Raw genomic sequence first — 26,771 nt, forward strand, 5'->3', positions numbered from 1 at the left:
ACCGAGTTGTGATTAACTCAGAAGGATCACTGGGGAGTCTAACTTCTACCAATTTCTATGATGAAATAGTGATGTCTGCAGCGTTTTAGGTTAAGTAAAACTTTTAATGATTCTTATATTTAGGTTAACCTAGTGGAGTATAGCAGGATACTCTTCATAAGAATCACCTATGTGAGTGTGAACTGGGCCGGTTCTATAAGATTTGTGAAGGGCTACAAGTCTTTAGAGCACTCATGAAAAACCAGGTTGTTTAGGGCCAAAATGAACACAATAGTGAGAACTAAACTGTGTCTGGAGATATACTGTGTGAGTTCTATTATCTTGGTTTACACAAACGGCTGAACATTTCAAGATATTATGTTCACTGGTTAGCTAGTAAATCCGATAGTGTCTCACAAGGGAAGGTTCAAAGCCAAAAGCTATCTATCCTTTGCAGAATATTTCCAATTTCTGTACTCTCTATATTTACATTATGTTGTTGCATTTTCTCTCTGTCAATTTCATTCATGTGGGGGATTGTTGGAAACTTATAAAGAGGTAGTTGTGAATTGAAATAGACTCCATTTTGAATGAAAGGGTGTAACCTTTCATGGTGTCTTTTTGTTTTAAATGAAGGATCAAACCTCCATTTGAATGAAAGGGTGCAAACCTTTCATGGTGTCTCTTTATTTTAAAGGAAGGGGTATGTCCCTTCTTCATACCTTTTTTATTCAAATTGAATAGGTGCCAACAAAGCCTATATAAAGACAGCCCCATTCCAATTTTGAGGGATCCGAAAAATTCAGTCTGAAATTCTTGTCTTTTTGCTGTCCATTTTCTTTTAGTGCATTATTCTTCATATAAAATATTAGGAATAAATTTCAGAGAGTTATAGAACACAAGGTTCTAGTTCGCTGGACAAATTTGTTTGAAGCGCTTCTACAAATTTGTGAAGATCATTGTATCTTGGGAGATAGACGCCACTTAACCGTAAGCACCGTAGCGGGGCGAATCTGTCTTAAGGACAGAGTGTTACACACTCGACTTGGTTTTAATTTTAATTCGATTCGATAAATAAATCCGGTATGTTATTTATTTATTTTGTTTGATTTTATTTCAAGTTATTTTATTTACACAGAAGATTGATCCAACAATTCTAAACTTACTAAATAATTTTTGATTGTGTGCTGATCTTATAACAATGAGACACATCATTAGTTTGCTTCAAATGTAAGAGAAAATTTATGAAAAATTAATAATATGGCCTTGTACACTTAGAAGGACAAACCACATAAAATATATGTTAGTCCTCCAGAATAATTTTTGCTTGTTTCCAATCACATTCCTTAGAAATCTCCCATCTCTACCAATTATCAAAGAGAACTAAAGCAACGCTATAGCGACCCCGGTCTTTTCCCATTTGATTATTGTATCCGGACTTAGGTTCCGTAGATTCTGTCATTGTATAATTGTTGTTGTTGTTCTTTATTTTCTCATTTGGAATTATAGGATGTGTTGGGCAGGTTTGTTTCAGGTTGGTTGGGTTTAGAAACCAAGTGTTGCTGTCCGGTTTTTTGGTTTTTCGCTCGAGCGAGGAGTTGGTCGCTCGAGCGAGATGTCATTTTGGTTCTTCGCTCGAGCTGGGGTTTGGTCGCTCGAGCGAGAGATGGCGTCCAGTATGGACCTGTAGCTTTGCATTCTTGGCTCGAGCGAGCTTTTCTTCGCTCGAGCGAGTTAGTTCATCCTTCGCTCGAGCTATAGTTCCTTCGCTCGAGCGTGTGTCTAGTTTCAGACCTGAGGGTTTGAGTTCTTCGCTCGATCGAGTTTTCTTTCGCTCGAGCGAGCTTTTGGGTTGCTGGCTCGAGCAAGGCTTCCTTGGCTCGAGCGTAGCTTCTTGTGTCTGGTCGCTCGAGCGACCAAGTCTTCGCTCGAGCGAGCCTGTCCAGTTTATATACACAGTAGCGGGTTTTGATCAGTCTTTTTCATCTTCTTTTGATTCCAAACCCTAGGTCCGACTTCTCTCTCTCCCTACTCACCTTCTTTCTTAGATTTGATCTATTTAGAGGGTGTTTCTACCCTAGTTGCTTTATTAAAAATATAGAGGGAGTCGAGGGCTTTCATTTAATCTGAACATTTGGCGATTTGGAGCACATTGGTATTTGGGCACTCATCTCTGTCTTCACCATTTGGGTTGTTTTCTTTGAGGTAGGGATTTCCTACTCCATTTTATAGGTTTTGTTCTAAGTTTTGGTATTTTGATATGTTGGGGATACTTTGTAAATTTTAGGAAAAACCCTAGTTGTATTATTAAATTAATTTGTATAATTACTTCATGGAATTGGGGAAATCATTGATTAAATGGCGTAGTTGGATAATTTGAATCATTTGTCTATTGAATTGTTGACATGGTTATTTTCAGTTTAGAAATAACTGTTTTGGGCTATCGGTGGAGGATAGTCGTGATTGTTGTAGACATTGCATGTGGATTAGGAATAACTGAAACTAATCACATTGGTTAAGTCATTAATTTTGACTATTGCATTGATACAGAAAATACGTGTATTGATTGAGCATTGCATTTGCATACATTGTTTTTGTGTGTGGGAGGAGATAGGGGATGTACTCCACGGTTTAGGGGAAGATAGGGGATGGACCTCTAAACCGGATTTTGTTTGGGAGGAGATAGGGGATGGACTCCATTAGCATCACTTTTATGTGTGCTTATTTATATAGAAGTGTTTTATTGATACAGCACTAAAATGTGTATCAATCTGGAAGTATGAAGTGTTTTGTATTGAGCTTGAGTCTCATTTGTTTGTTGATATTGGGAGAATGTGAAGATGATATATATATAATTCACTGTTGTAAGTTTGGCCAGGTTCTGAGCCATGTTGATAAAATTGGAAAGTAAAACGTGTCTTAGACAATAGTGTCATGAGACTGTAAAATGAAGTAATTAATTATCTTGGTTAACCATCTGTTGAATGCTATTGCTTTATTCATTGCTTATATGTGGTTTAGTGTATTTCTACTGGGCTGTGGCTCACCCTATATGGGAACATCATTTTCAGGTTCAGGTGATAAGCTACCTCCAAGGACTTAGCTTGGAAGGGATTTGGATTTTGAAGACTATCTTTAGTTAATTGTCTTTATTTATTAGTACATGTAAACATCCAAGCCTAGGGCTTTTCTTGTATTGAGTTAGAACTCATTTTTTTTGTATCCAAGTGTTGGCTTGGAAAGATGTAAGCCTGTAGGGCATTTTATTCGATGTTACACGTAATGCTTTTATTTAGTAATACTCTGATAAATGAATTAATGAATTGTTTTCTTTAAATAGTGCATGTCAATGACACATATATATGTTGGGTTTATTTTGAGGGCGTTACAAACGCAATCTGTTAAAAAATAAATTAAAAAAAATTATCAATAAATCTTATTTTATATTAATGAGTCATTTTCAATGTAGACAGTTAAGTCTTATTTATTTTAATTTATTCTGAAAAAGTTTACTTTTTCCTTAATAATATCTTTTATTCCAATTATACCATACTTATTAAAATATGAACAACAATTGCATAAACAATTTTAATTTACTTAAAAAATATATATTTCTTTATTGCAAAAATTGAATAAACTACATCAAACAAAATCATACTCAACAATTTGATGAAAAGAACTATATCATAGGATTCATCATTTTCTGTTGCCTTGTACTATGAAAAATATATTTAGTAAACAATTTAAAAAGTCTATTTTTTTAAATATTCCATTAAAGATATTGTGAAAATAATACCCTAAAAAATTCATATATATTTTAAACTATGAGACAACAAAAAAATAATAATGAATCTTACGTTATGCTTTTGTTCAATAGTTCCAAAATGTTTTATTACTTGCTTTATAAATAGTCAAGGCATTACCAACTTTTGATTGATTTAAGGAAATTTATATTCGCTCTCTTCATATTTTTACTCTTGTGTTATTTTTGTTTTTATAATTTTAATTGACTCAATTTTAACATTAATTTATGATTTTATCTCAATTTAGTTTAATTGATTATAACTTTTAGTGTTTTTTTTTTTTTTTTGTGAAAAATGTACACATGAACATATAGCTAAAAAATTATAAACTTATTCAATTCAATTCTCAACTAACTCAGAAAGATCAGTGTTATTAATTGGACTAAATTAATATAAAATTTAAAAGTAAGAATTCAAAATAGAATTAATTGAAATTATTCAAATTAAAATGACATAATGGACCAAATGTAGGAATTATCAACATAATTTTTTATTAGAATTAAAGACAAAAATTACTGTTGCCAACCTGGAAGTCAAGATGGCTGGTGGATAAAACTACATAGTTGCCGTGCTTGATGGGCTGGGCTAGAGAAGCAAACCAGTCCCAAAATGTTTTATTACTTACTTTATAAATAGTCAAGGCATTACCAACTTTTGATTGATTTAAGAAAATTTATATTTGCACTCTTTATATTTTTACTCTAGTGTTATTTTTGTTTTTATAATTTTAATTGACTCAATTTTAACATTAATTTATGATTTTATCTCAATTTGGTTTAATTGTTTATAACTTTTAGTTTTTTTTTTTTTTTTTTTTTTTTTTTTTTTTTTTGTGAAAAATGTACGCATGAACATGTTTCATCTTTTATAGCTAAAAAATTGTAAACCTATTTGATTCAATTCTCAACTAACTCAGTAATATTTTTTCTTTCAACAACCATAATCAGTGTTATTAATTGAACTAAATTAATATAAAATTAAAAATTAAAAATTAAAAATAGAATTAATTGAAATTATTCAAATTAAAATGACATAATGGACCAAATGTAGGAATTATCAACATAATTTTTTATTAGAATTAAAGACAAAAATCACTGTTGCCAACCTGGAAGTCATGATGGCTGGGGGATAAAATTACGAGTCAAGATCCTCCCCTTGCACTCTCTCCTTGCACTTCCTCCTTGTAGGGCCTCGGGCCCACTTTTAGGCCCAATTTTGATAATCCGAACCGTTCATATTTTAAGATTTGTTCAGTATATCATACCTGTAAAAATTCAAGTTGATCGAATATCAGAAAGCATGTGTTTGGAAAAATCGAACTAAAAACTATTTTTTAAAGAATTTAATAAACAGTTTTCCGAACACATGCTTTCTAATATCCGATCAACTTGATTTTTTAGAGGTATGATAAATTGAATAAATCTTAAAATATGAACGGTTCGGATTATTAAAATTGGTCCTAAAAGTGGACTCAAAGGCCCTGCAAGGAGGAAGTGCAAGGGAAGAATCTTGATTCTAAAATTACATCGATGCCATGCTTGACAGGCTGGGCTAGAGAAGCGAACCAGTCCCAAAATGTTTTATTACTTGTTTTATAAATAGTCAAGGCATTACCAACTTTTGATTGATTTAAGGAAATTTATATTTGCACTCTTTATATTTTTACTCTTGTATTATTTTCGTTTTTATAATTTTAATTGACTCAATTTTAACATTAATGTATGATTTTATCTCAATTTAGTTTAATTGATTATAACTTTTAGTTGTGTGTGTGTGTGTGTGTGTGTGTGTGTGTGTGTGTGTTTTTTTTTTTTTTTGGTGAAAAATTTACACATGAACATATAGCTAAAAAATTGTAAACTTATTCAATTCAATTCTCAACTAACTCAGAAAGATCAGTGTTATTAATTGGACTAAATTAATATAAAATTTAAAATTAAGAATTCAAAATAGAATTAATTGAAATTATTCAAATTAAAATGACATAATGGACCAAATGTAGGAATTATCAACATAATTTTTTATTAGAATTAAAGACAAAAATCACTATTGCCAACCTGGAAGTCAAGATGGCCGGTAGATAAAATTACATAGTTGCCGTGCTTGACGGGCTGGGCTAGAGAAGCGAACCAGTCCCAAAATGTTTTATTACTTACTTTATAAATAGTCAAGGCATTACCAACTTTTGATTGATTTAAGGAAATTTATATTCGCACTCTTTATATTTTTACTCTTGTGTTATTTTTGTTTTTATAATTTTAATTGACTCAATTTTAACATTAATTTATGATTTTATCTCAATTTAGTTTAATTGTTTATAACTTTTTTTTTTTTTTTTTTTTTTTTTTTTTTTTTTTTGTAAAAATTGTACACATGAACATGTTTCATCTTTTATAACTAAAAAATTGTAAACTTATTTGATTCAATTCTCAACTAACTCAGTAAATTTTTTTTTCTTTCAACAACCATAATCAGTGTTATCAATTGGACTAAATTAATATAAAATTTAAAATTAAGAATTCAAAATAAAATTAATTGAAATTATTCAAATTAAAATGCTATAATGGACCAAATGTAGGAATTATCAACATAATTTTTCATTAGAATTAAAGACAAAAATCACTGTTGGCAACCTGGAAGTCATGATGGCTGATGGATAAAATTACATAGTTGCCGTGCTTGACGGGCTGGGTTGGGCTGCTCCACCACCATAGAAAGTTGACGTGCTTGACGGGCTGGGCTGGGCTGCTCCACCACCATAGAAAGACTTGGTGTGTATAAGAATGAGTAATGCATTTTCCTTCTCCATCATCAAAGTACTATCCTTCTTACTCTCCTCTCTTTTCATCTCTCTCTCTCTCTCAATCCTCCTACCTATAAGAAAACAAAATGAGTTGGCTTATGTTTCTTCTTCATCAATTTCTTCTGCTATTTCTCTTGTCTCCTTCTTCTGCACGCCATACCTGCCTTGAGGACCAGAGATTTTTACTTCTCCAATTTAAAACAACATTTACCATAACTGCTAATGCCTCTTCTCTACGTTGTGGATCTGATTCTCATTCTAAAATGGTGTTCTGGAATGAGAGCAGTGATCGCTGCTCGTGGGAGGGGGTCACGTACGACTGGTCGAATGGTCATGTGATTGGACTTGACCTCAGTTGTAGCCACCTTCAGGGCACCATCCAACCCAACAGCTCCCTCTTCCACCTTCGTCACCTCCATACCCTCAATCTTGCCTTCAATGACTTCAATTTCTCTACAATTTCACCTGCTTTTGGCTCCTTTCCAAGTTTGACCCATCTCAACCTCTCTTCCTCTAATTTTACTAGCCGAATTCCTTCAAAAATCTCCCATCTATCCAAATTGACTTCCCTAGATCTCTCTTATTTGAATTATTTTTTTTCTTCCTCGGTGAGACTTGAACAACACACTTTCTATATGCTCCTTCAAAACCTAACCCAATTAAGAGAACTACACCTTGATTCGTTGAATATCTCTTCACCTTTACCTCATGCTTTGCTAAATCTATCTTCTTTGACATCTCTCAGTCTTAAAGATTGTCAACTGCGTGGGAAATTCTCAGAAAACATTTTTCACTTTCCAAACCTACGAGAGCTCGATTTATGGCATAATTCGGAACTCATAGGTAAACTTCCAAACTTCAATGTGACTAGTTCCCTTCAGTTTCTTGATCTCTCCTTCATAAGTTTTTCTGGCCGATTGCCTGAATCAATCAGCAATCTTAAAGCCTTGAATGGTTTGGGCCTTGTTGGTTGCAACTTTTCGAGTTCCATTCCAGCTTCTCTTTGGAACCTTACACAAATCATCATTCTAGACTTCGGGCAAAACAGTTTCGGCGGTCAAATCCCCTCATCAATTTCAAACCTTGCAAAGCTTACTTACTTGGGTCTTTCCAGAAACAATTTGAACGGACAAATACCGGATTCCCTTGGCAACATGAGCCAACTTACTAACTTGGGTCTTTCCGCAAACAATTTGAACGGTCAAATACCAGATTCCCTTGGCAACATGAGCCAACTTACTTACTTGGGTCTTTCCGGAAACAATTTGAATAGTCAAATACCGGATTCCCTTGGCAACATGAGCCAACTAACTTCTCTCTATTTGAGTTATAACTCACTCAATGGGACAATACCATCTTCGTTGTTTGCTCTGCCTTCACTGGTTGAGATAGAATTGAATAACAATAAGCTACAGGGACCAATTCCAGGATTAGTTTATGAACTCCAGAACCTAACAGACTTGCTGCTTTCATCAAATAACTTAAGCGGTGTAATGGATCTAGATAAGCTTCTAAAGCTTAAAAATCTGATCTATCCTGATCTCTCATATAATGGTCTCTCATTGAGCATCAACAACAGTGTCAACTCTGCCTTGACCAACTTTGACACTATAGGATTAGCTTCTTGCAACTTAAGCAAATTCCCAAACTTCTTGAGAGAACAAGCCGAATTGCGTTCTCTAGACCTTTCAAACAACAAAATTCATAGTGAAGTTCCAAAATGGTTATTCAATGTGGGGAGAGATTCATTGCAAAATTTAAATCTTTCTCATAATTTCCTTACAAGTTTAGAGCGTCTTCCATGGAAGAATCTATGGTTTATTGACCTGTACTCTAACTTACTCCAAGGACCACTCCCTGTTCCACCTAACTTCACATTTGTTTTCTCTATCTCAAACAATAAAGTGACCGGAGAAATCCCTACATTGATTTGCAATCTGAGGTGGGTTGAAGTTCTGGATTTGTCTAATAACAGTTTGAGTGGCTTGATTCCACAATGTTTGGGAAACTTGAGTCTCTCGGTGCTGAATTTAGGGATCAATAGCTTTTCTGGCACCTTTACTTCAACATTTACCAAGGGCAATGGGCTAAGGAATCTTAACTTGAATGGCAACCAAATTGAAGGACAAGTTTCGCGATCTTTGCTCAATTGTGAATACTTGGAAGTTCTAGATCTTGGAAAAAACAAGATAAATGATACATTCCCCCACTGGTTGGAAACTCTTACAGAATTGCAGGTTCTTGTCTTGAGGTTTAATAGGTTTCATGGTCACATAGGCACCTCCAAGACCAAAGGCAAACATCCTTTTCCTAAGTTGAGAATTATTGACATATCTTGCAATGAGTTCACTGGCCTTTTGCCAACAAATTATATTAAACAATTTGGAGCTATGATGAATGTCGATGAACATGTGAAATTTAAATACATGGGCGAAACATATTATCAAGATTCTGTTGTGGTGGTGATGAAAGGAAATGAGATTGAATATTCAAGAATCTTAACAGTCTTTTCAATCATTGATTTTTCAAGAAATAAATTCCAAGGAGAGATTCTGAAATCCATTGGGAGGCTTAATTCACTTCGGGGTCTTAACTTATCCCATAACAACCTCAAAGGCCACATTCCAACTTCACTTGGAAATTTGAAAAACCTTGAATTGTTGGATCTTTCCTCGAACAAGTTTGTTCGGGAGATTCCTCAGCAATTGAAAAGTTTGATGTTTCTTGAGGTACTAAACCTTTCAAACAACCAACTAGCAGGACCAATTCCTCAAGGGAGCCAGTTTAATACATTTGGAAATGATTCATACAGTGGGAACTTGGCCTTATGTGGATTCCCTTTATCAAAGAAATGTAAGGAACTACAGCTATTGCCACCTCCACTAACACTCCAACAAGATGAGAATTCAGACAAGTCAAGCGAATTTAATTGGCAAGTTGTAGTGTTGGGGTATGGATGCGGACTTTTATTTGGAATGGTTATGGGATATCTTATGTTTGTAACTCGAAGACCAGAATGGCTTATGAAAATTGTTGAAGGAAAACATCATAAGAAGGTGAAAAGGTCTAAGAAGGGTGCCCATTGATGTAGTGAATGAAGAAATCAACAAAGACAAATGGCGTTATCTGGTAATTGGAATTTATCTTTGAAGCATTACTTTGTTGAATTATCTTTTATGGTTTCTACTTATATGCTATATTTGAGTTATTGATGTTCTTATTTCAAAACTAGGTATGTTTCATTAAGTAGCACAATAAAGCAATGGTATCCACTTGAAAGGGTGTTTCACCTAGCTACTGCATTTGAGTGGGTGAGCATCTAGATAACAACCATACAAGACCACTTCAAAAGCTTTACCCTTGCTGCTATATTGAATTCTAAAGCTTTGTTAAGTTGTTTAGTTTTCTTAAAGCATTGAGTTAAATAAGAGTTTCATGTCACGACTCTTTCTTGTCTTTTTTTTCTCGCATCGTTTAGCAACCTTTTGGAGATTTTCACTTTTGTATGTAAGTTGCTTTTAAATTGAATTTCAGTCACAGAAGATTGGGCCTTGCCAAGTTTTTAACTTTAATGCAATCTTACAAGTTATAACTCAAACCATTTCCCTTGTTACATTCTTAATCATTTTGAGTAATATAAATGCTGGCTACTAGATAGAGAATTCACATTGAAAATAATGTTGCATGTTAATCTTTGAGCAGTGCTTTTACTCATTGCTATTGTAGTCTATTCTATTATTTTTTATTTTTTTTCATCTTCAATGGCGATTGAGGGATCAAACTGGAGATATTTACTAACACTTGTTCTATAGAAGTAGGAATTTTGTGATTAATTGTAGTATGAAAATGGTGATATGGAGAGTATTGATTGAAAAGGTTGCTCATATTTATTTTTTTGTGAAATTTTACTAGTGCAAGTGTTGTCATGAATAGGAACATATTAGATTTTTTAAAAATTCAAGTTGTTTAGTTTATGCCAGGTTGTTTGATAAGTAAAAAATTTGGTGTTGCAAATTCATGTTTGAGTTTGGTAGGTATGTATCATTAAAAATATTAGTTACTCCATGAAGGAGATTAAAGGATTTGTGTAGTTTTATTCGCTGGCCACAAGCTCACACATCCAATGAAGATATTAATCTCCACATTTAAGAGTAGTTTTGGTTTCCTGCAACCCAAAACCCTGGTGGCAATAATTAGTGAGCTTGGGTAGCAGAGTGGATTAGGGACCAGTGAAGAAGTAAACGTCACACACAAGACCATAGAATTTACATGCCTAAGGTAAGGTTATATAGTTACCTTCTATGATTTGGCTTTGAAAAGGTGAAAGAAAGGTTATAGACTTTGTAGCGTGTGAAAACTTGGATTTAAAGGGGTGATAGGCTGTTAAAATTTTATAGCTGTGGCAAAAAAATTTTAAACAAAATTTTGGAATCCCAGTTTGTGTTCTAGTGGATGATGACTGGAATGACATGCATTAATGCCTTTTGTCACTTGTCGGGGTCGCATTATGGTTAGCATTTGGATTTTGTCACCTTTTTCATGTGGCTTTGTTCTAGGAATCTTCATAAATACTTTATGACAAAAAATAATTTTCTGAAGTTGAAATGGTGGAAATGAGCATAGGTTTTGTTGTCTCCACTTTGTTTTTTTAAATACTAAATAATTACTTGGTGATACTTTAGTGCTATCAATATTTAAATGTTGGTCTAGCTTGTTTGAAGGGTGGATGAAAAAATAATTGTCGTCCTTGAAGGGTGGATGAGAAAAATAATTCGGCTCAAATTTGTTGGTAATTTGAGCATAACCCAAGTTCAATTTATTGAGATTGAGCCAGCCTTGGGCAGACAAAATTTAAATCTTTCTCATAATTTTCTTACAAGTTTAAAGCGTCTTCCATGGCAGAATCTACAATATATTGACCTGCACTCCAACTTACTCCAAGGACCACTCCCTGTTCCACCTAACACCACATATGTTTTCTCTATCTCAAACAATAAATTGACCGGAGAAATGCCTACATTGATTTGCAATCTGAGTTCACTTGGAGTTCTGGATTTGTCTAATAACAATTTGAGTGGGTTGATTCCACAATGTTTGGAAAACTTAAGCAATAGCCTGTTGGTGCTGAATTTAGGGATCAATAGCTTTCGTGGCACGTTTACTGCAACATTTACCAAAGGCAACATGCTAAGGAATCTTAACTTGAATGGCAACCAAATTGAAGGACAAGTTCCGCGATCGTTGCTCAATTGTAGACACTTGGAAGTTCTAGATCTTGGAAAAAACAAGATAAATGATACATTCCCCCACTGGTTGGGAACTCTTCGAAACTTGCAGGCTCTTGTCTTGAGATTTAATATGTTTCATGGTCCCATAGGTTCCTTCAAGACCAAAGGCAAATATCCTTTCCCCAAGTTGAGAATTATCGACATATCTTACAATGAGTTCACTGGGCTTTTGCCAACAAACTATATCAAACAATTTGAATTGAAGCTATGATGAATGCGGATGAACATGAAATGAAATTGAAATACATGGGTGAATACTATTATCAAGATTCTGTGGTGGTAATGATGAAAGGACATGAAATTGAATATTCAAGAATCTTAACGGTCTTCTCAATCATTGATTTTTCAAGAAACAAATTCCAAGGAGACATTCCAAAATCCATTGGGAGGCTTAATTCGCTTCGGGGTCTTAACTTATCCATAACAACCTCAAAGGTCACATCCCAATTTTACTTGGAAATTTAACGAATCTTGAATCATTGGACCTTTCCCCAAACGAGCTTGTTGGGGAGATTCCTTAGCAATTGACAAGTTTGAAGTTTCTTGCCGTACTAAACCTTTCGGATAACCAACTAGTGGGACAAATTCCTCAAGGGAGCCAATTTAATACATTTGGGAATGATTCATACAATAGGAACTTGGCCTTGTGTGGATTCCCCTTATCAAAGAAATGTGAGGAACAACAACCATTGCTAGCTCCACCAACATTGCAACATGATGAAAATTCAGATTGGGAGGGCAGATTTAACTGGAAAGTTGTTGTTATGGGTTATAGATGTGGTTTTGTATTTGGAATGGTTATGGGATATCTTATGTTAGTAACTCGAAGTCCAGAATGGCTAATGACAATTGTTGAAGGAAAACAATATAAGAAGGTGAAAAGGTCCAAGAAGAGTGCCCACTGATGCAGTAAAGGAAGAAATTAGCAAAAAACAAATGGCGTCATTTAGGTAAATAGAATTTATCTTTGAAGCATTACTTTGTTGAATTATCTTTTATGGTTTCTATGTATATGCTATTATTGAGTTGCTAATTTTTTTTATTTCAAAATTAGATCTGTTCCATCAAGTAGCACAATAAAGCAATGGTGTCCACTTGAAGGGGTGTCTCATGTAGCTGTTGCATTTGAGTCCATGTGCATCCAGATAGCAGCTATACAAAAGATTTTACCTTTGTTGCTATATTGAGTTCTAAATCTTTGTTATGTTGTTTAGTTTTCTTAAAGCACGAGTCAAATAAGAGTTGCATATCATGACTCCTTGTCTCTTTTCTCGCATCATGTAGCAACCTTTAAAGATTTTTACTTTTTTTTATGTAGCTGCTTTTAAATTGGATTTCAGTCAAACTTGGCCTTGTTGAGTTTTTTAACCTTAAAATGCAATCTTAAAAGTTACAACTCAAACCATTCCCCTTGTTTCATTCTTAATCATTTTTGAATGACGAAATTGTTGGCTACCTGATAGAGAATTTGCACTAAAAATAATGATGTGTTACTCCTTTTTAAAATATTGCCAAGTTTGCTTGTTGGAAGGTAAAAACATTCTCAATTCAATGGCGACTAAGGGATCACACTGGAGATATAGTCTAGCACTTGTTTCTATTGAGATGTGGGAATTTACTTGTAGTTATGTTGCAATTTACTGCTTAATCAGCTTCTTGTATCATCTTTACATTGTTTCACTTTTACATTGTGCAGGATTAAAATGCCTGAGACCTATGTTGTGCACCTTGGGAATAGCAAAGAATTAATGGAAGTAGCTGAAAACAGCGTGGCAAAACGGGTTCTTCGTGAGCATGTACGAGAATCCCTTAGAGTGCAGAATGAAGATCTGCTCTTTGCAGCTATCAATTGTATGCTCTTCTTGTTGATGAGATAATAAGTTTGTCCTCAATTAGAGTGTGACAGGAATTTTAAAGTTAATATTGTATGCCCACTTCTTTGCTAGTTAAATGGTTGCACTTTTCATTGAAAATAATTATTATTCATGTTGGGTTGGGTAGGCATGGTAGTTGCAGCAGGTTTGAGTTCACATCTAATCAAGTTGACATATTTTGTTGCGATTGTTAGCATTAGCTTTAATTCAACTAGTATTCTTTTTAAAACTCAGTTTTGTGAATTTGGTTTGCCTTATACATCTGTCCTTATATGCTTGGTCATGCAATCCTTATGTGGCATTTAAATAGCCGCACATGCCTTCCTCTTTAGTATAAACTCACCAATTTTTTCAGAAGTTAATGATTTTGCTTTTCTATTTGGAGTAAAAGTAAATTGGAATTCGATTGTGAGAAGGAAAATGAAAACTATAGGGTGTCATTTCACTCTGCTCATGTTCCACTGGCCATCTTGGTGTCTCTGTATCTTGATAAATCCATGCTATGAGTCCAAAACCATAGAACAAAAGACTCCACTGAGTGAAAAGCTCTTTAGCAAAGAAGTGTCTTTCTGTGAAGTATTGATGGCATTTTATATATCAATGTATCATGATTGTCGTCTGCCCGTTATGGTTTTTGATTGCCCGTCTTTGGTTTATGATGAATCATTTTGGTATCAGTTGCCACTTTAAACTTTGTTCCGTAGATAGAAATTCCCCAGTATAAAGAAGTGTCTCCTCCTTTGGAAATCAATTTGATTTTCCTCGTTCAGCTTGCATGATTATTGCACTTATTGCAATCTTGTTTCCCTTCCTTCCTTCCTTGAGGTAATAAAGTTGACCTTGACCTAGTTTATGGCCGATGATGGTGCATAGTGTGACAAATTGAGTGTAGACAGTAGCATAGAGGACAATAGGGAAGAGAGCTGTAGCTCTTTCAAAAATTCTTCATACTTCTCATCTTCTAAGGCTAATTTCATTTTACACCAACAAGGCTTAATTACAAACTTCATAAAACCCTAGAAGCATGCAAAAATTGTCTAGAACTCATATTTCTCTCATGTTAACAAATAAAACATCAAATCATATTCCTAAGATTGTTTTAGAACTCCTAAAAACTTGGAAACACAGCAGTATTCTGTATTAAAAAAAATACAAAAAAATACAAAAACAAAAAATTAGAACTCTACTAAGCTATATCAATTCATCATTACATGAGTCCATCATCAACTAGGCTGCATCAATGGCGAAAATATTTATATACTTTTGCTAGTATGGCATCCTATTAGACATGCATATAATTATCCCTATGCGATTTTATAGTTTCTAAGCACTAGGCACCTTATAACTGCAGGTGTTTCATGTGGGAAAGGTCAGGATTTATTTCTCCGTTCCTTCCATGAAAGTCTACAGCTCATCCAAGAGAAGAAACTACAAGTGCCATCATTGCACGTGGTAATAGTGGGAAGTGACATGAACGCTCAGACCAAGTTTGAAACAGAATTGCGTAACTTTGTGGCAAAGAAAAAAAATTCAAGATCGTGTTCACTTTGTCAACAAAACCCTTAATGTAGCTCCTTATCTTGCGTCCATTGATGTTCTTGTTCAGAACTCCCAAGTACTTCCGCTGAATTACAGTGTCAGTTCACATTGCAAGCATTACTTAATTTATTCATTTTTCTATTTTTTCCATGAGTCATAGTCTATAAAAGTAAATTCAGTAAAGGAGTGTCACCCGTATACACTATCTTTTCTTTCGGTTTGACTTTCTACTTCTTTGTTTTAGTAGGATTCATTTACCTTTTAACTAATATCACTCCTTTGCCTTTTTACTTCAGTTATCTTTATTCATGCTTACTAATAGCATGCCAAGTGATCTATGAGTTGACAGAAGAAAAGATTGCATTAATTGAAAATTTTTGATGAAGTTAAGGACAAGAGATTCCTTAAGTACAAGTTTATGGTAGTTGTACTATTTTCTTAATCAGAATGCTATGTTCATATACAAATTGGAATCTAGCCTCATAAAAGTGCTATTCCTGGTTAATGTCAAAGGTGGAACCAACAAATTTTTTTTTCCTTTTGGTCTATAAATCTAACAACTTTTCCTAACATATATAATTATTACATTCGTCTTTTTCTGTTCACATTTCTTTCTTTACTTAAATGCTGCATTTGGGTACCATATTTAACTGCATTTTACTCGTGGCAAACCAAAGTCTGTTCCAATCTTATAAATCTAATTTGGATGTTAGACTGTCAAAGGTTTAAGTGGCAATACACATCACAGATTTTGAGCTCGTACAAATTGAACTATAAAATTTGTTCTGCCTTTGCAACTTGCTGAGTATAGCTTTTGAGAATCTGTAGCCAGGTTTGATGCATGTTAAGTAATTTTCCCGAAGATAAAATTTATAAAGTGACACAGAGTATGAGACAAAAATTAGAGCTCCACCAGAAAAAAGAAAGAAAGAAGATTCCTGTGAAATTCTTAAATAGAGAAAACCATGAACCTATATAGGAGACTCTTCTAGCCATCAAAACTTTTGAGAAGAGATTGTTAAAACCTGCACAACTTGTTTCCTTCATTGGTCCAACCGTTCAAGTTATGAGAAAGATGGGTCCTTTATAATAACAAAAGCACCCATAAGATTCCACTCAGGTTAAGCAATCACTCCAAATAACATAGATGAATGGACAATGAAACCTATGTAGTTCATTGATTTTAGTTTGCTGTATGGGATTCACACGTATCAGCTAAAATTTTCTTCTTGAGATAATATCTGATGTGCAAAGTCTGGTCTAAATATGTTACCCATAAAAAAGAATGTGGTTTTAAGAGGATAATACTACAGCCTTTAATGCTGACTTGAAGAGAAAAGCTGCCAACCCTCAAATTGAAAAATGACTTCAGTTGAAATTTTGTAACACTTGTAAGCCGAACTGGCCCAACCTTTAGGCAATCAAGGCCCTCACCAAATGCCCCAAACTTTTAAGTTATCTGTCTAAATGCTCAACAACAACAACAAAAAAAGAAAAAAGAAATATATTTCCTATCAAAAGACATAAATTATTATTTTTTTGAATAGAAAACTCTCTTTGTCCAAAGTCCCTAATAGTAAAGGCTATGAATTAATTTAAATGTTAAAAGAGGCCTCTCATTGAGATTTTGTTGAAAGCCTCATTAGGGGTTGGGCTACCCCCGATTCTTAAGAGACCCCTAATCCTTGTTATCTGATTGTGTGTGTGTAGTGAATACTTAAAGTGGAGAAGCTTCATCTTTTTGAATTGGATTTGATAATATACAAGCAAATTTTTAGGAAGGTATATGAGAAAATATGTTGGTTGGACTTTTGGGTGTTTATAAACACTGAGTTAGAATAATATACCCACCCTACCATTGATACCTTTTTCCGTTGCTGGTGTCTAATGAATTTTTGTCTAAGAATCATAAACACTTTTAAGGTGTTATGTCTGTATCGGACACTAACACTCATTAGACACTCCGTAATATGTGTTGTTAATGTGTCTAAACATGTGGTTATTATATTTTTAGAATTGGACATGCTTCAGACATTGGGGGACACACATATCAATTGTTTAGATACACATGAAACATGTTGCAATTTCAAAGAATTTAACTTTGGATATGTGGGTGAGCGTGGGTAGAGGTAGTCGGTCGTTGACGTCTGGGAAGATGGTGGCGCTTCAATGGCCTGAGATCACCGGAGGTGAGAAGTGAAGGCTAAGGCAAGCTTGGAGAGGGAGAGGTTGGCAGTGATGGACCTTGAACACTCATGTATAAGTTTAGTGTGTGTATATAGGAGTAGAAGTGTAAGCCTGAGTGTGAGTGTAAGACTTGTTTGTCTTTGCTTACTGCATATATGATATTTTATATAGGTTCCCGGACCATTGGAGCCCAAGAAACCTATTGGACATATGGCTTGTTCTTCCCAACTCTGTCAGAAGTTGATATAAGCCCTACTGCTGTCTGTGGTTTGATGGCAGTTTGGAAGCAACATATCATACGTGCATCGGCGGTAAGCGTAAGGTCCCCAACATTTCTTCTGCAAGCCTGATCAAGATGGAGTTAACTTTGAAAGAAGACAACCATCTTGACGATCCTCTAACTTTAGCCTCCAGACTAAGATTCTCTGATGATCCCATGCCTGAGTCCTATTCCTGACCCAGGCAACAAAGTAGGTGAATGGGCCAAGGGCCTGTCCAACGTGTTCAAGTAGGTCGGGGCCTGACTACCTTGTTGTTAGACTTGGAGCAAGTGAGGTATGAATGACCATGGGCCTAGGGGGCCATGGTGCTGCCTGTTGCAGAGCTCTTCATACTTGGCCTTGTGTGCATGCTCTCGCTTAGGCTAAGTATGTGGTTTCAGTTTTGCATGGTGCCTTGACGGTCTGCCATGCAGACGGAGTCTTGGTGACATCGCGCCGTAGGGCTTACTATATATTAGGCGTGCGATATGTCCGCGTGATGCCTTGTCAGTTTGCCACGCGGGCAAGGCTTTAATGATGTGGCACCTGTAGGGCTTGCCACGTATTAGGCGTGATACAAGTACCTACAGGATCCAATAAATATGTTACCCAAAAGAGGAATGTGGATTTAAGAGGATAATCTAGCAATCAACACTTTCTTGACGAGAAAAATTGGCAACTCTCAAAGTGAACAATGGCCCCGTTTGGTAGAGCTGTGGGAAAGTGATTATAGATTATAGCTTAACAGCTTATAGCTTATAACTGTGAACATAAGCTGATTTTTGACTTATAAATTAAGCTTCTCCTCCCCCACTCAAAGAATAAGTTGATTTTTGACTTACAAAAAGCTATAATCTGTATTGTTAAGCTGAACCAAACACATCAAAATAGTTTAAATTAAGATAAAAGCCGAAATAAGCTGGAAATAAGCCCTACCAAACAGGGCCAATGACTTCACTGAAAATTTTGTAACACTTTTAAGCATAACCGGCCCAACCATTAGGCAATTAAGGCCCTCACTTAAGGCCCCAAACTTTTAAGTTGTCTAAAAATAAAAATAGAAACCTTGTCGTCCAAAACCTAATAAAATTTGTTGTTCAAAAGGCACCATAAAAAGAAACCCTTCCTTGTCCATAGGCATAAAACAAAATATTTATTGTTCAAGGACCTTGAATAGTAAATGCTAATAAAAATCCTCCTTGTCCAAAGCCGTTGCTTAAAAGAACACATTCACAGTCCCAATAAAAAAATATATCTCTTATCCAAATATCCAAATTATTATTATTTTGAATAAAAAATTCTCCTTGTCCAAAAATCCCTAATGAAGGCTATGAATAATCCAAATTTTAAGAAAAAACTTATATTTTACAGTAAAAATTTGTGATGTAAAAAAACAGAATATATGATCTAAAATGTGAAAAATGGCCTCTCATTGAGATTTCACCTAATGCCTCAACAAGGGTTGGACTGCCTCGGACTCTAAGAGACCCCCAAACCATTTTGTCTGATTGTGTGTATTTAGTGAATACCTCAATTGGAGAAGCTTTGTCCTTTTTATTAAGATTTTATACTATACAAACAAATTTTTTAGGAAGGTACATATATGAGACAATCTGTTGGTTGGGCTTTTGGGTGTTCATTAACCCTGAGTTAGAATGTTTTAGCTTCCATGCCTTTGTTACTTTTATCCTTACCTGTATCCGTTGTTCGAGGTCTAGTCAATTTTTGTCTAAGAATCATGAACACTTCTAAAAAGGTGTGTGTGTCCGACATTGACACTCATCGGATACTCCCCAATACATGTTGGAAACGTGTCTAAAAATATGTTGTATTACTTTTTATTTTTTTAGAATGGGACATGTTTTTGATGTTAGGGAACACACATATCAATTGTTTAGATACGCATGAAATATGTTGCAATTTCAAAAGAAATAAACTTTGGATCCAATGATAAAATAAAAATAATGTGAATTTTTACCTATTAATCCCTCCTCCTTTAGACTTTTTAATTTTAGAAATTTTAAAGCCCAAAATTTTCAATTTGTGTATAAATATAGTTTTCTAAATCAGAAATGGAGACTTTTTATTCACATTTCTTTTTTAGTATGTAATGTAGAAAATGATTTTTTACTATTTTGATATAATAAAATATACATGTAGTTGTAATCTGAATGTAACAAAATAGTTATTATTGTGTCCTTGCCATGCTATGTCCTTTTTCAAAAAGATAATAAATAAAAATTTGCCATGTTGGTGTGTCTGTATCCTTCGTCAATTTTTTTCTTTCCATTTAATGGCTGGCATGTATGTGGCGGTGATATTGGTTTCAGTTCAAGTTTTATTGCTGAAGCTTGGTTCTTTCGTGTAGGCTCGGGGAGAGTGCTTTGGAAGGATAACCATTGAAGTTATGTCTTTTCAACAGCCTGTATTGGTGAGCCCTTTACCAATTTTCTCATCATGTATGCTTATTAAATATGATTGGTAAAGGGCTCACCAATACCCTGAAAAAAAATAATAATTCCCAACACTGTTGGTTTGGGATTTGAATTGCTTTTTAGCCAGGTGACAAATTTCCAGAGTCTTTTAGCACCAGAGACTTATTTGTTCCAATCTAAAAAAAAAAAAAAAGTTATCTGCTATGTTGCTGTTAATCCCTAGGTCAAAGATTTTTATGTTGCCTTTTGTTAAGAAATACAAGTCTTGAGCTGTAGATGTTACTCTAGTCTTTGAAGCTTTTACCCCATGTTGATTTTTGTTTGATCTTTTAACGTCAAGATCAAAGTTTGCCAGCCTGTTAATTTTGAAGTCATTTTTACTAATTAAAAAAATAGAAAAAAAAATAAAAAAAACTTTTGAAGTGGCTGTGCTAACACAAAGGAAGGAATTAAGGAGAGAAAGCAGATGATCAAGATGAACACAGTGCCACCCAGTATTGTGCTCACACATTTTCCATAGATCCAAATGGCATAATTAGGCGGTCAATGGTTTGTAAATTAACAAGCGTAAGATCCACTAAAAACATATATAAAAATAGTGCTAAAATGTTATATATAGCATAAACTATTTGCACATCTTTCAATTTCCACTTCCCACAAAATTAAGAAATGAGATCAATATGTTGTCCCCTGTCTGCAAGGTGCAGGTGTGGTGGGATGAAATTCCGGACATTTTGCACATTTTGATATTAAACATCTCTTGTTGGTATTGGCTCCTTTGCACCCAGCAACCAAATGACTTTATTAGTTCACTTTTGTTTTTTGTTTTTCATATTAAAATACTTGACTATCATGTCAAAATCACTATCAATGAGCCTGCCATATGATTTTCCAGATTATTCCCTTTGATTCTGATTGTTGTGATTGTACACTGAAACAGTTTTAGCCATTTAAAGGGGCGAAATACATGTGTCGGTCTGTGTGTGCACATGCATATTTGTTTCTTCAACTCAACGTTTTCATTTTTCAAATGGCATAAATACTAATTTGGCACAATGGAAATCGTGGTTAATGGAACAACCGGATGGTTACATCAAGCCGGGAAAGAAGGCGTAACACCACTTGCTGAAAATATTGTCAAAATGGCCACACATGTTGAGAGGAGACTTACCATGGGAAAGAAAGGGTACGAGAGGGTTAAAGAACGGTTTATGGAACACCACATGTCACAGAGAATCGCTTTGGTCCTGAAGGAGGTTCTGCGAAAGTCAAACAGTCGCACTTAATCTTAGAGTTTCCAAAGCTCATATTTCATGATCTTGAAATTTTTTCTGTTTAAGGAGGATTGTCCTTGCAAGAACATCCTCAGCTGGATAGCCAATCTCACTCCGTTGTATCATATGTAACAGGCAACTCTTGTTTACTGAAAAAATGAGTCATTTTCAATGATCTTATGATTTTCAGATTTTCAATTTCTGGCAGACTGATCATCTTTTTTCATTGGGAATTTACCTTGCTTTTGGTCTACTTCCTTATTTAGACGTTGTAATAGATTTTTAGGGTAAATTACGCTAACCCCCTTTTAGATTTGGAGAAACTATATCTGAGTCCTATAAGCTTGATATAATTACACTAACTCTCTTGGGGTTTTAATTTGCATAACCTTTTAACGCATTTTTCTTTAGTAATTTATTAGTTGTATGGATAAAATAACATTGTCATCTTTTGTTACTCTGAAATATTTATTTTATCCTTATTTATAATTGTGTCTAAATAACATCTACATAAGTTTTGGTCGCTTTAGCTTTACTAAAAAAGAGGTCGATATAATTATGTTAAATTTGGAGGGCAGCTAAATGTCTCTACCCTTTTACTTTGGATCCTTCGTTTTTTATATTTTATTTTATTACAATTTTGTCCTAACATTAAATTTCAATTTTGTCGTCATTCTATCCGTCCAAGTCTAACCCTAACCCTAATCCCACCACCACTTCCACTCTTGTCTGCGACTTCCGACAACCAACCCACTTCCGTTATTTTCCTTCTTTGGCGAGCCTCTTGCTACCACCTGTTGTTTACTGAACTATCAATAGAGGCAAATATTAGGGTTTTGGGAGTGGCGACAACAACGGAGAAGGAGCAACTAATTCCCGAACTTTTTTTTCGTGATCTTCATCTTCATCTTTCGAAACCTACTCTCTTTTCTATCTTTTGTGCAGAAACTCTCTCTCTCTCCATGGATTTCTCTTTCTGCCTCACAAGTTGGTCAATTTCTCTTCGTTCAGTTGCACACTGAACTTGTTGAATGAATATGTTTGGTACTCCACAATCGAACATATGCCTTTTGTTTGGCTAAATAGCACCGAACATCAGGCTTTTGCTCAGAATTGGTTTTCCAAATGACGGCGAGAGTGGTCGCGAAAGCAAAAAGATTGGTTTTCCGAACTTGTTATCTATCTTTCATCTTTAGCAACATAAATGTGATTCTCTACAATGGAAGAATCACCCTTCGAACTTGGGTCAATTACAGTTCCAATGTTGTTACATTCAAAAAACTAGTTTTTAGACTTAGCTTGTATCTAGGAATAATTTTTATCAGTTTAGGAGTAGTTTCTTTTGTAATTCGTAATTTGTGACTTGGTCAACTTTGATAGTTTCATCTGGAAATTATCTTTTGTTTACTTTGTAACTGTCAATTGTTCCAAAGAAGTCCTCATTCTTTTGAGGCATTTGAATCAATTACACAGTTGCCTGGTTACTTTTATTTAATTGCTGGGTTTGAATTGTTATTTAATTCTTGTCGATTGGGAATAAATATAATTTTTACTAACAACTTCCACATGTAATCGTTGATCCAATGGATGTGACCACGTAATTTTTATGTGTCCTGGTTTTTTATTTTTTATTGATTTGCTTTGGTATTGTTTGTATCTATGGCTTATTCCACAACAAAAACAACCATGGAAATAATTGCTAATGTAGATGACACAATTAAATGAAGAGAAACTAGTTTGGTGTGCTAGAATTGTTATTGATTTCATCCTAAGAAGGTAATTTGTCTTCTTATATTGTTGCAATTTCTATGTGAAATCTACCAAATACTGAACTATTGATTGACAAGTATGAGCATTATGGCCTTGGTTCGTTTTGGCTAAAATAGTTGTTTTTTGGTTTTTTGAAATAAAAAAAGTAAATAAATAAATAAAATGACCTTAAAATATTGTATTTTATTTTAAGTTACACATTCAAAAATAACATCATCTTTTATTAACCTTAAATTTGGACTGTTGGAACTAGCACTATGAGATATTCTCATTCACTTTCAGAGTTCAGTCTAACTTCTAATGAGAACCCCGCAAATTAATACTAGTTTGTACTTCTCATAAAAGAGTTTCATCTTTTAAATTCAATCATCAATTTCAAATTTTAAAAAACTTTGTTTTTTCTAATAACATTTTGTTGGGTAATTTTAAGGTTTGTTTTAATTATAAATTTATGAAAGAAAATTTTAAACTTTTTTTTCTTTTAGATAGGGAAATTTGTAAATTCTTGAAAAGGGAAAATGCAGAAAAAAAAAAAAATACTTTTTGTCATCTTAGGTAATAATTGATTTCTTTTGAGTTGAACTAGTTTTCTACTTAACCTGAATTACCGTCTTCTAACTTGGGCATCGCCTAGATTTTTTACTTTTCACATATCAAAACTTTTGAATGAGGCTATGTTTGGATGGATTTTTTTTTTTAATTTTTATTTATTTGCACTAGTTTAAACCTAAAATACTAAAAAACTTCAGTATTTTAGGGTTATAAGCTTGACTAACCCAAAAACTTCACATATCAAAAGTTTTGGGTTATAAGCTTTTAAAATACTAAAAAAAAAAATTAAATGGATTTTGGTTTTTCAAATTTAAAAAAAAATAAAATAAAATAAATTGCAACTTTTCTGAGCAAACAAATTTAATCTTGTGAATAATATCAAAAAAAAAAAAAAAAAAAAATTTACTCTTGTGAAGAGTAGGATACTCTGAACCCTTGTTTGGAAGTAAATTTTTTAATCAAAAAATTAACAAGTCATTATAAGTTGTTAATTATTCATTCTACTTTTTGTATGTCTTTTTGTAGCAAATATGCAAAAGAAAAATGATTCGCAACTCGAAATTCTTTAAGCTCGAATGGCCAAACTGCCCAAAACAAGGCAGTGTTTTTTTTTCTTTCTTTCTTTCGAACACAGACAGAGGGAAGAGAAGAGGAGAGAGAGAGAGAGAGAGAGAGAGAGAGAGAGAGAGAAGAGAAGAGAGAAGAGAGAAGAGAAGAAGTTATAGCGATCCCGAATTTTCCTTCATTTATTTATTGTATTCCGGACTAGGTTTCGCGGTTGTGTTGTTGTCTCATTCTCATTTCCATCCTTTACTCTTTATATTTGAGTCTTGGGTTGTGTTGGGCAGGTTTGAAACAGGTTGGTTGTGCTTTGAAACCAAAAGTTGATGCCCAGAATTTGGCCTTCACGCTTGAGCGGGGCTTTTGACGCTCGAGCGGGCCCTTTGTTGTTGCTTCTCCGCTCGAGCGGGCGTTTTGACGCTTGAGCGTGAATTTCCTTCTCCCAGTATTTTTCTTTGCAGGTCTTCGTACGCTCGAGTGGGAGTTTTGACGCTCGAGCGTGACCCTTTGATTTTGTCCCTCTGCTCGAGCAAGGAGTTTGACACTCAAGCGGGGACCATGTCTACAAAACTTTTGTAGGTGTGAAATCGACGCTCGAGCAGCGCTTTTCACACTCGAGCGTGAGTCTGTGTCTGACGCTCGAGCGGGGAGTTCCACGCTCGAGCAGGGCGACTTTTATATCAGTCTGAGTTTTGACTTTTTGGATCACTTTTCAACATCTTTTCTCTCTCTTACTTTTCGAAAACCACCATTGGAGAGCTTCTCTCTCTAAAACCTTACCTTCTCTCTAAGAAATCATCTAGCCCTAGTGATCTCCCACCTTTGTAAAAAGTGTTGATCTTGGTGTGGGCTATCTTTTGATCCGAAAATCTTGGGATTTGAAGCACTTTGAGTTTTCATCATCTTCTCCGTTGAGCTCCGAAATTTGAGGTAGGGATAACTACTCATTTTTATGATCTTTGACATAAGTATTTAGTCATTTTGATTTAATGTTGAAGTTGGGTGATTTTGGATGTTAGGGTTTCAAATGAATAAAGAGGGGTTTTTGTTATTTTGACTCCTAAATGTGTAATTGGGTCTTAAAATGATAGTATTGTTGTTATTGAAGTTATTTTGGGCCTTTGGGTCAACATTGAGAAAAGGGGGAAAAAGCCCTAAATTGTTATGACAAATTAATTCATGTAATTAATTTGGGAAATTATGGAATTATGAAATTAAGTTGGAAATAATGAAATTGGCATAAAATGGGATGGAATGGTGGGGTTGGATTTATTAATCATTCACCTTTGAAAATTGTCGATAAATTATCTGTTGATGTAATTATTTTCTGTTTAGAAATAATTGCTTTGGGCTATTGGTGGAGGATAGTCTTGATTGTTGTAGGCAATGCATGATGATTAGGCAAACTAAAACTAATCAATTGAATATGTCATCGAATATGACGGTTGGAATAATACATCAAATTTATGTATTGATTGATTATGTATATGATATGTGTTTATATACATTGTATTGTGTGGGAGGAGACAGGGGATGTATTCCACGGTTTAGGGGAAGATAGGGGATGGACTCCTAAACCGGATATTGTTTGGGAGGAGATAGGGGATGGACTCCATCGATACAGCAAATATGTGTATCTATTGAAGTATTGATACAACAAATCTGTGTATCATATATGAAGTACGAAAGTGTTTTGTTTGAGATTGATACAGCAATTATGTGTATCTATTGTGAAGTAGGAAGTGTTTAATTTGAGTTGTTATCTCAATTGAAATGGAAGTATTGTGGATATGAGATGTAATCTCATTTAAATTGTGTGGCCAGGTTCTGAGCCGTAGTTATGAATTGAGAAATTAGATAAGAAATGGAAAGTGGAATGAAACATGGACACATTTGTTATGTAATTGAAATGGGTTATGAATTGATTTATGTGAGTTAAACATTTATCAAATGCTAATGTTTTAGTTATTGCTCATATTATGTTTAGCATATCTCTACTGGGTGTTGGCTCACCCTATATGGGACATAATTTTCAGGTACAGGTAGCATGCCACCTCTAAGGACGTAGCTTGAGAGGCTTAGTGGCTGGAACATCTTTTGTGATTACATTTTCGTATTACATGTGTATCAAGCCAAGGGCTTATTATCTGTTTTGAGTTAGTACTCACTCTTTTTGTAACCAAGTGTTGGCTTGGAAAGTTGTAAGGCATTTACTTTTATTGTCAACATGTAATACATTTTGTAATGAATACTCTGATGAAATGTAATTATGCTTTATTCTCTTATGTCTGAGCATGTCAAGAATATATGATTGATGGGTTTATTTTGAGGGCGTTACAAGAGAAGAGGAAGAGAGAAGAGGCGACAGAGGAAAAAGAGAAAAGATGATTGACGATGATGGTGGTGGTGCCGGTGGGTATCGCCAATCTCCTCTTTCAGACTCTGT

General features: G+C 34.5%; 2 protein-coding genes across 2 annotated transcripts; both read left to right on the forward strand.

Moving 5' to 3' along the window:
* The first annotated feature begins 6,671 nt into the window (after window positions 1–6,671).
* On the forward strand, window positions 6,672–9,671 carry LOC114310436 (receptor-like protein 7). Its single transcript, XM_082876031.1, has one exon. The coding sequence runs from the start codon at window positions 6,672–6,674 to the stop codon at window positions 9,669–9,671; it is 3,000 nt and encodes a 999-aa protein (XP_082732157.1).
* Window positions 9,672–12,083: 2,412 nt separating this feature from the next.
* Window positions 12,084–13,750, forward strand: LOC114310434 (receptor-like protein 18). Its single transcript, XM_082876032.1, has 3 exons — window positions 12,084–12,308; window positions 12,413–12,756; window positions 13,570–13,750. Exons 1-3 carry the CDS (start codon window positions 12,084–12,086, stop codon window positions 13,748–13,750), a joined length of 750 nt encoding a protein of 249 aa, XP_082732158.1.
* Window positions 13,751–26,771: the final 13,021 nt, after the last annotated feature.

Source organism: Camellia sinensis, chromosome 6, assembly GCF_055761805.1.
Source record: "Camellia sinensis isolate YWXY chromosome 6, ASM5576180v1, whole genome shotgun sequence".
Lineage (NCBI taxonomy): Eukaryota > Viridiplantae > Streptophyta > Magnoliopsida > Ericales > Theaceae > Camellia > Camellia sinensis.

What these genes read in the sequence shown, in the direction of transcription:
- LOC114310436 (XM_082876031.1), top strand. Translation starts at nt 6,672, where the DNA reads ATGAGTTGGCTTATGTTTCTTCTTCATCAATTTCTTCTGCTATTTCTC.
- LOC114310434 (XM_082876032.1), top strand. Translation starts at nt 12,084, where the DNA reads ATGAATGCGGATGAACATGAAATGAAATTGAAATACATGGGTGAATAC. An exon ending in TATCCATAACAACCTCAAAG is followed by an intron (nt 12,309 to 12,412) that starts GTCACATCCCAA and finishes ACAAGTTTGAAG; the next exon opens with TTTCTTGCCGTACTAAACCT. An exon ending in CAATATAAGAAGGTGAAAAG is followed by an intron (nt 12,757 to 13,569) that starts GTCCAAGAAGAG and finishes TACATTGTGCAG; the next exon opens with GATTAAAATGCCTGAGACCT.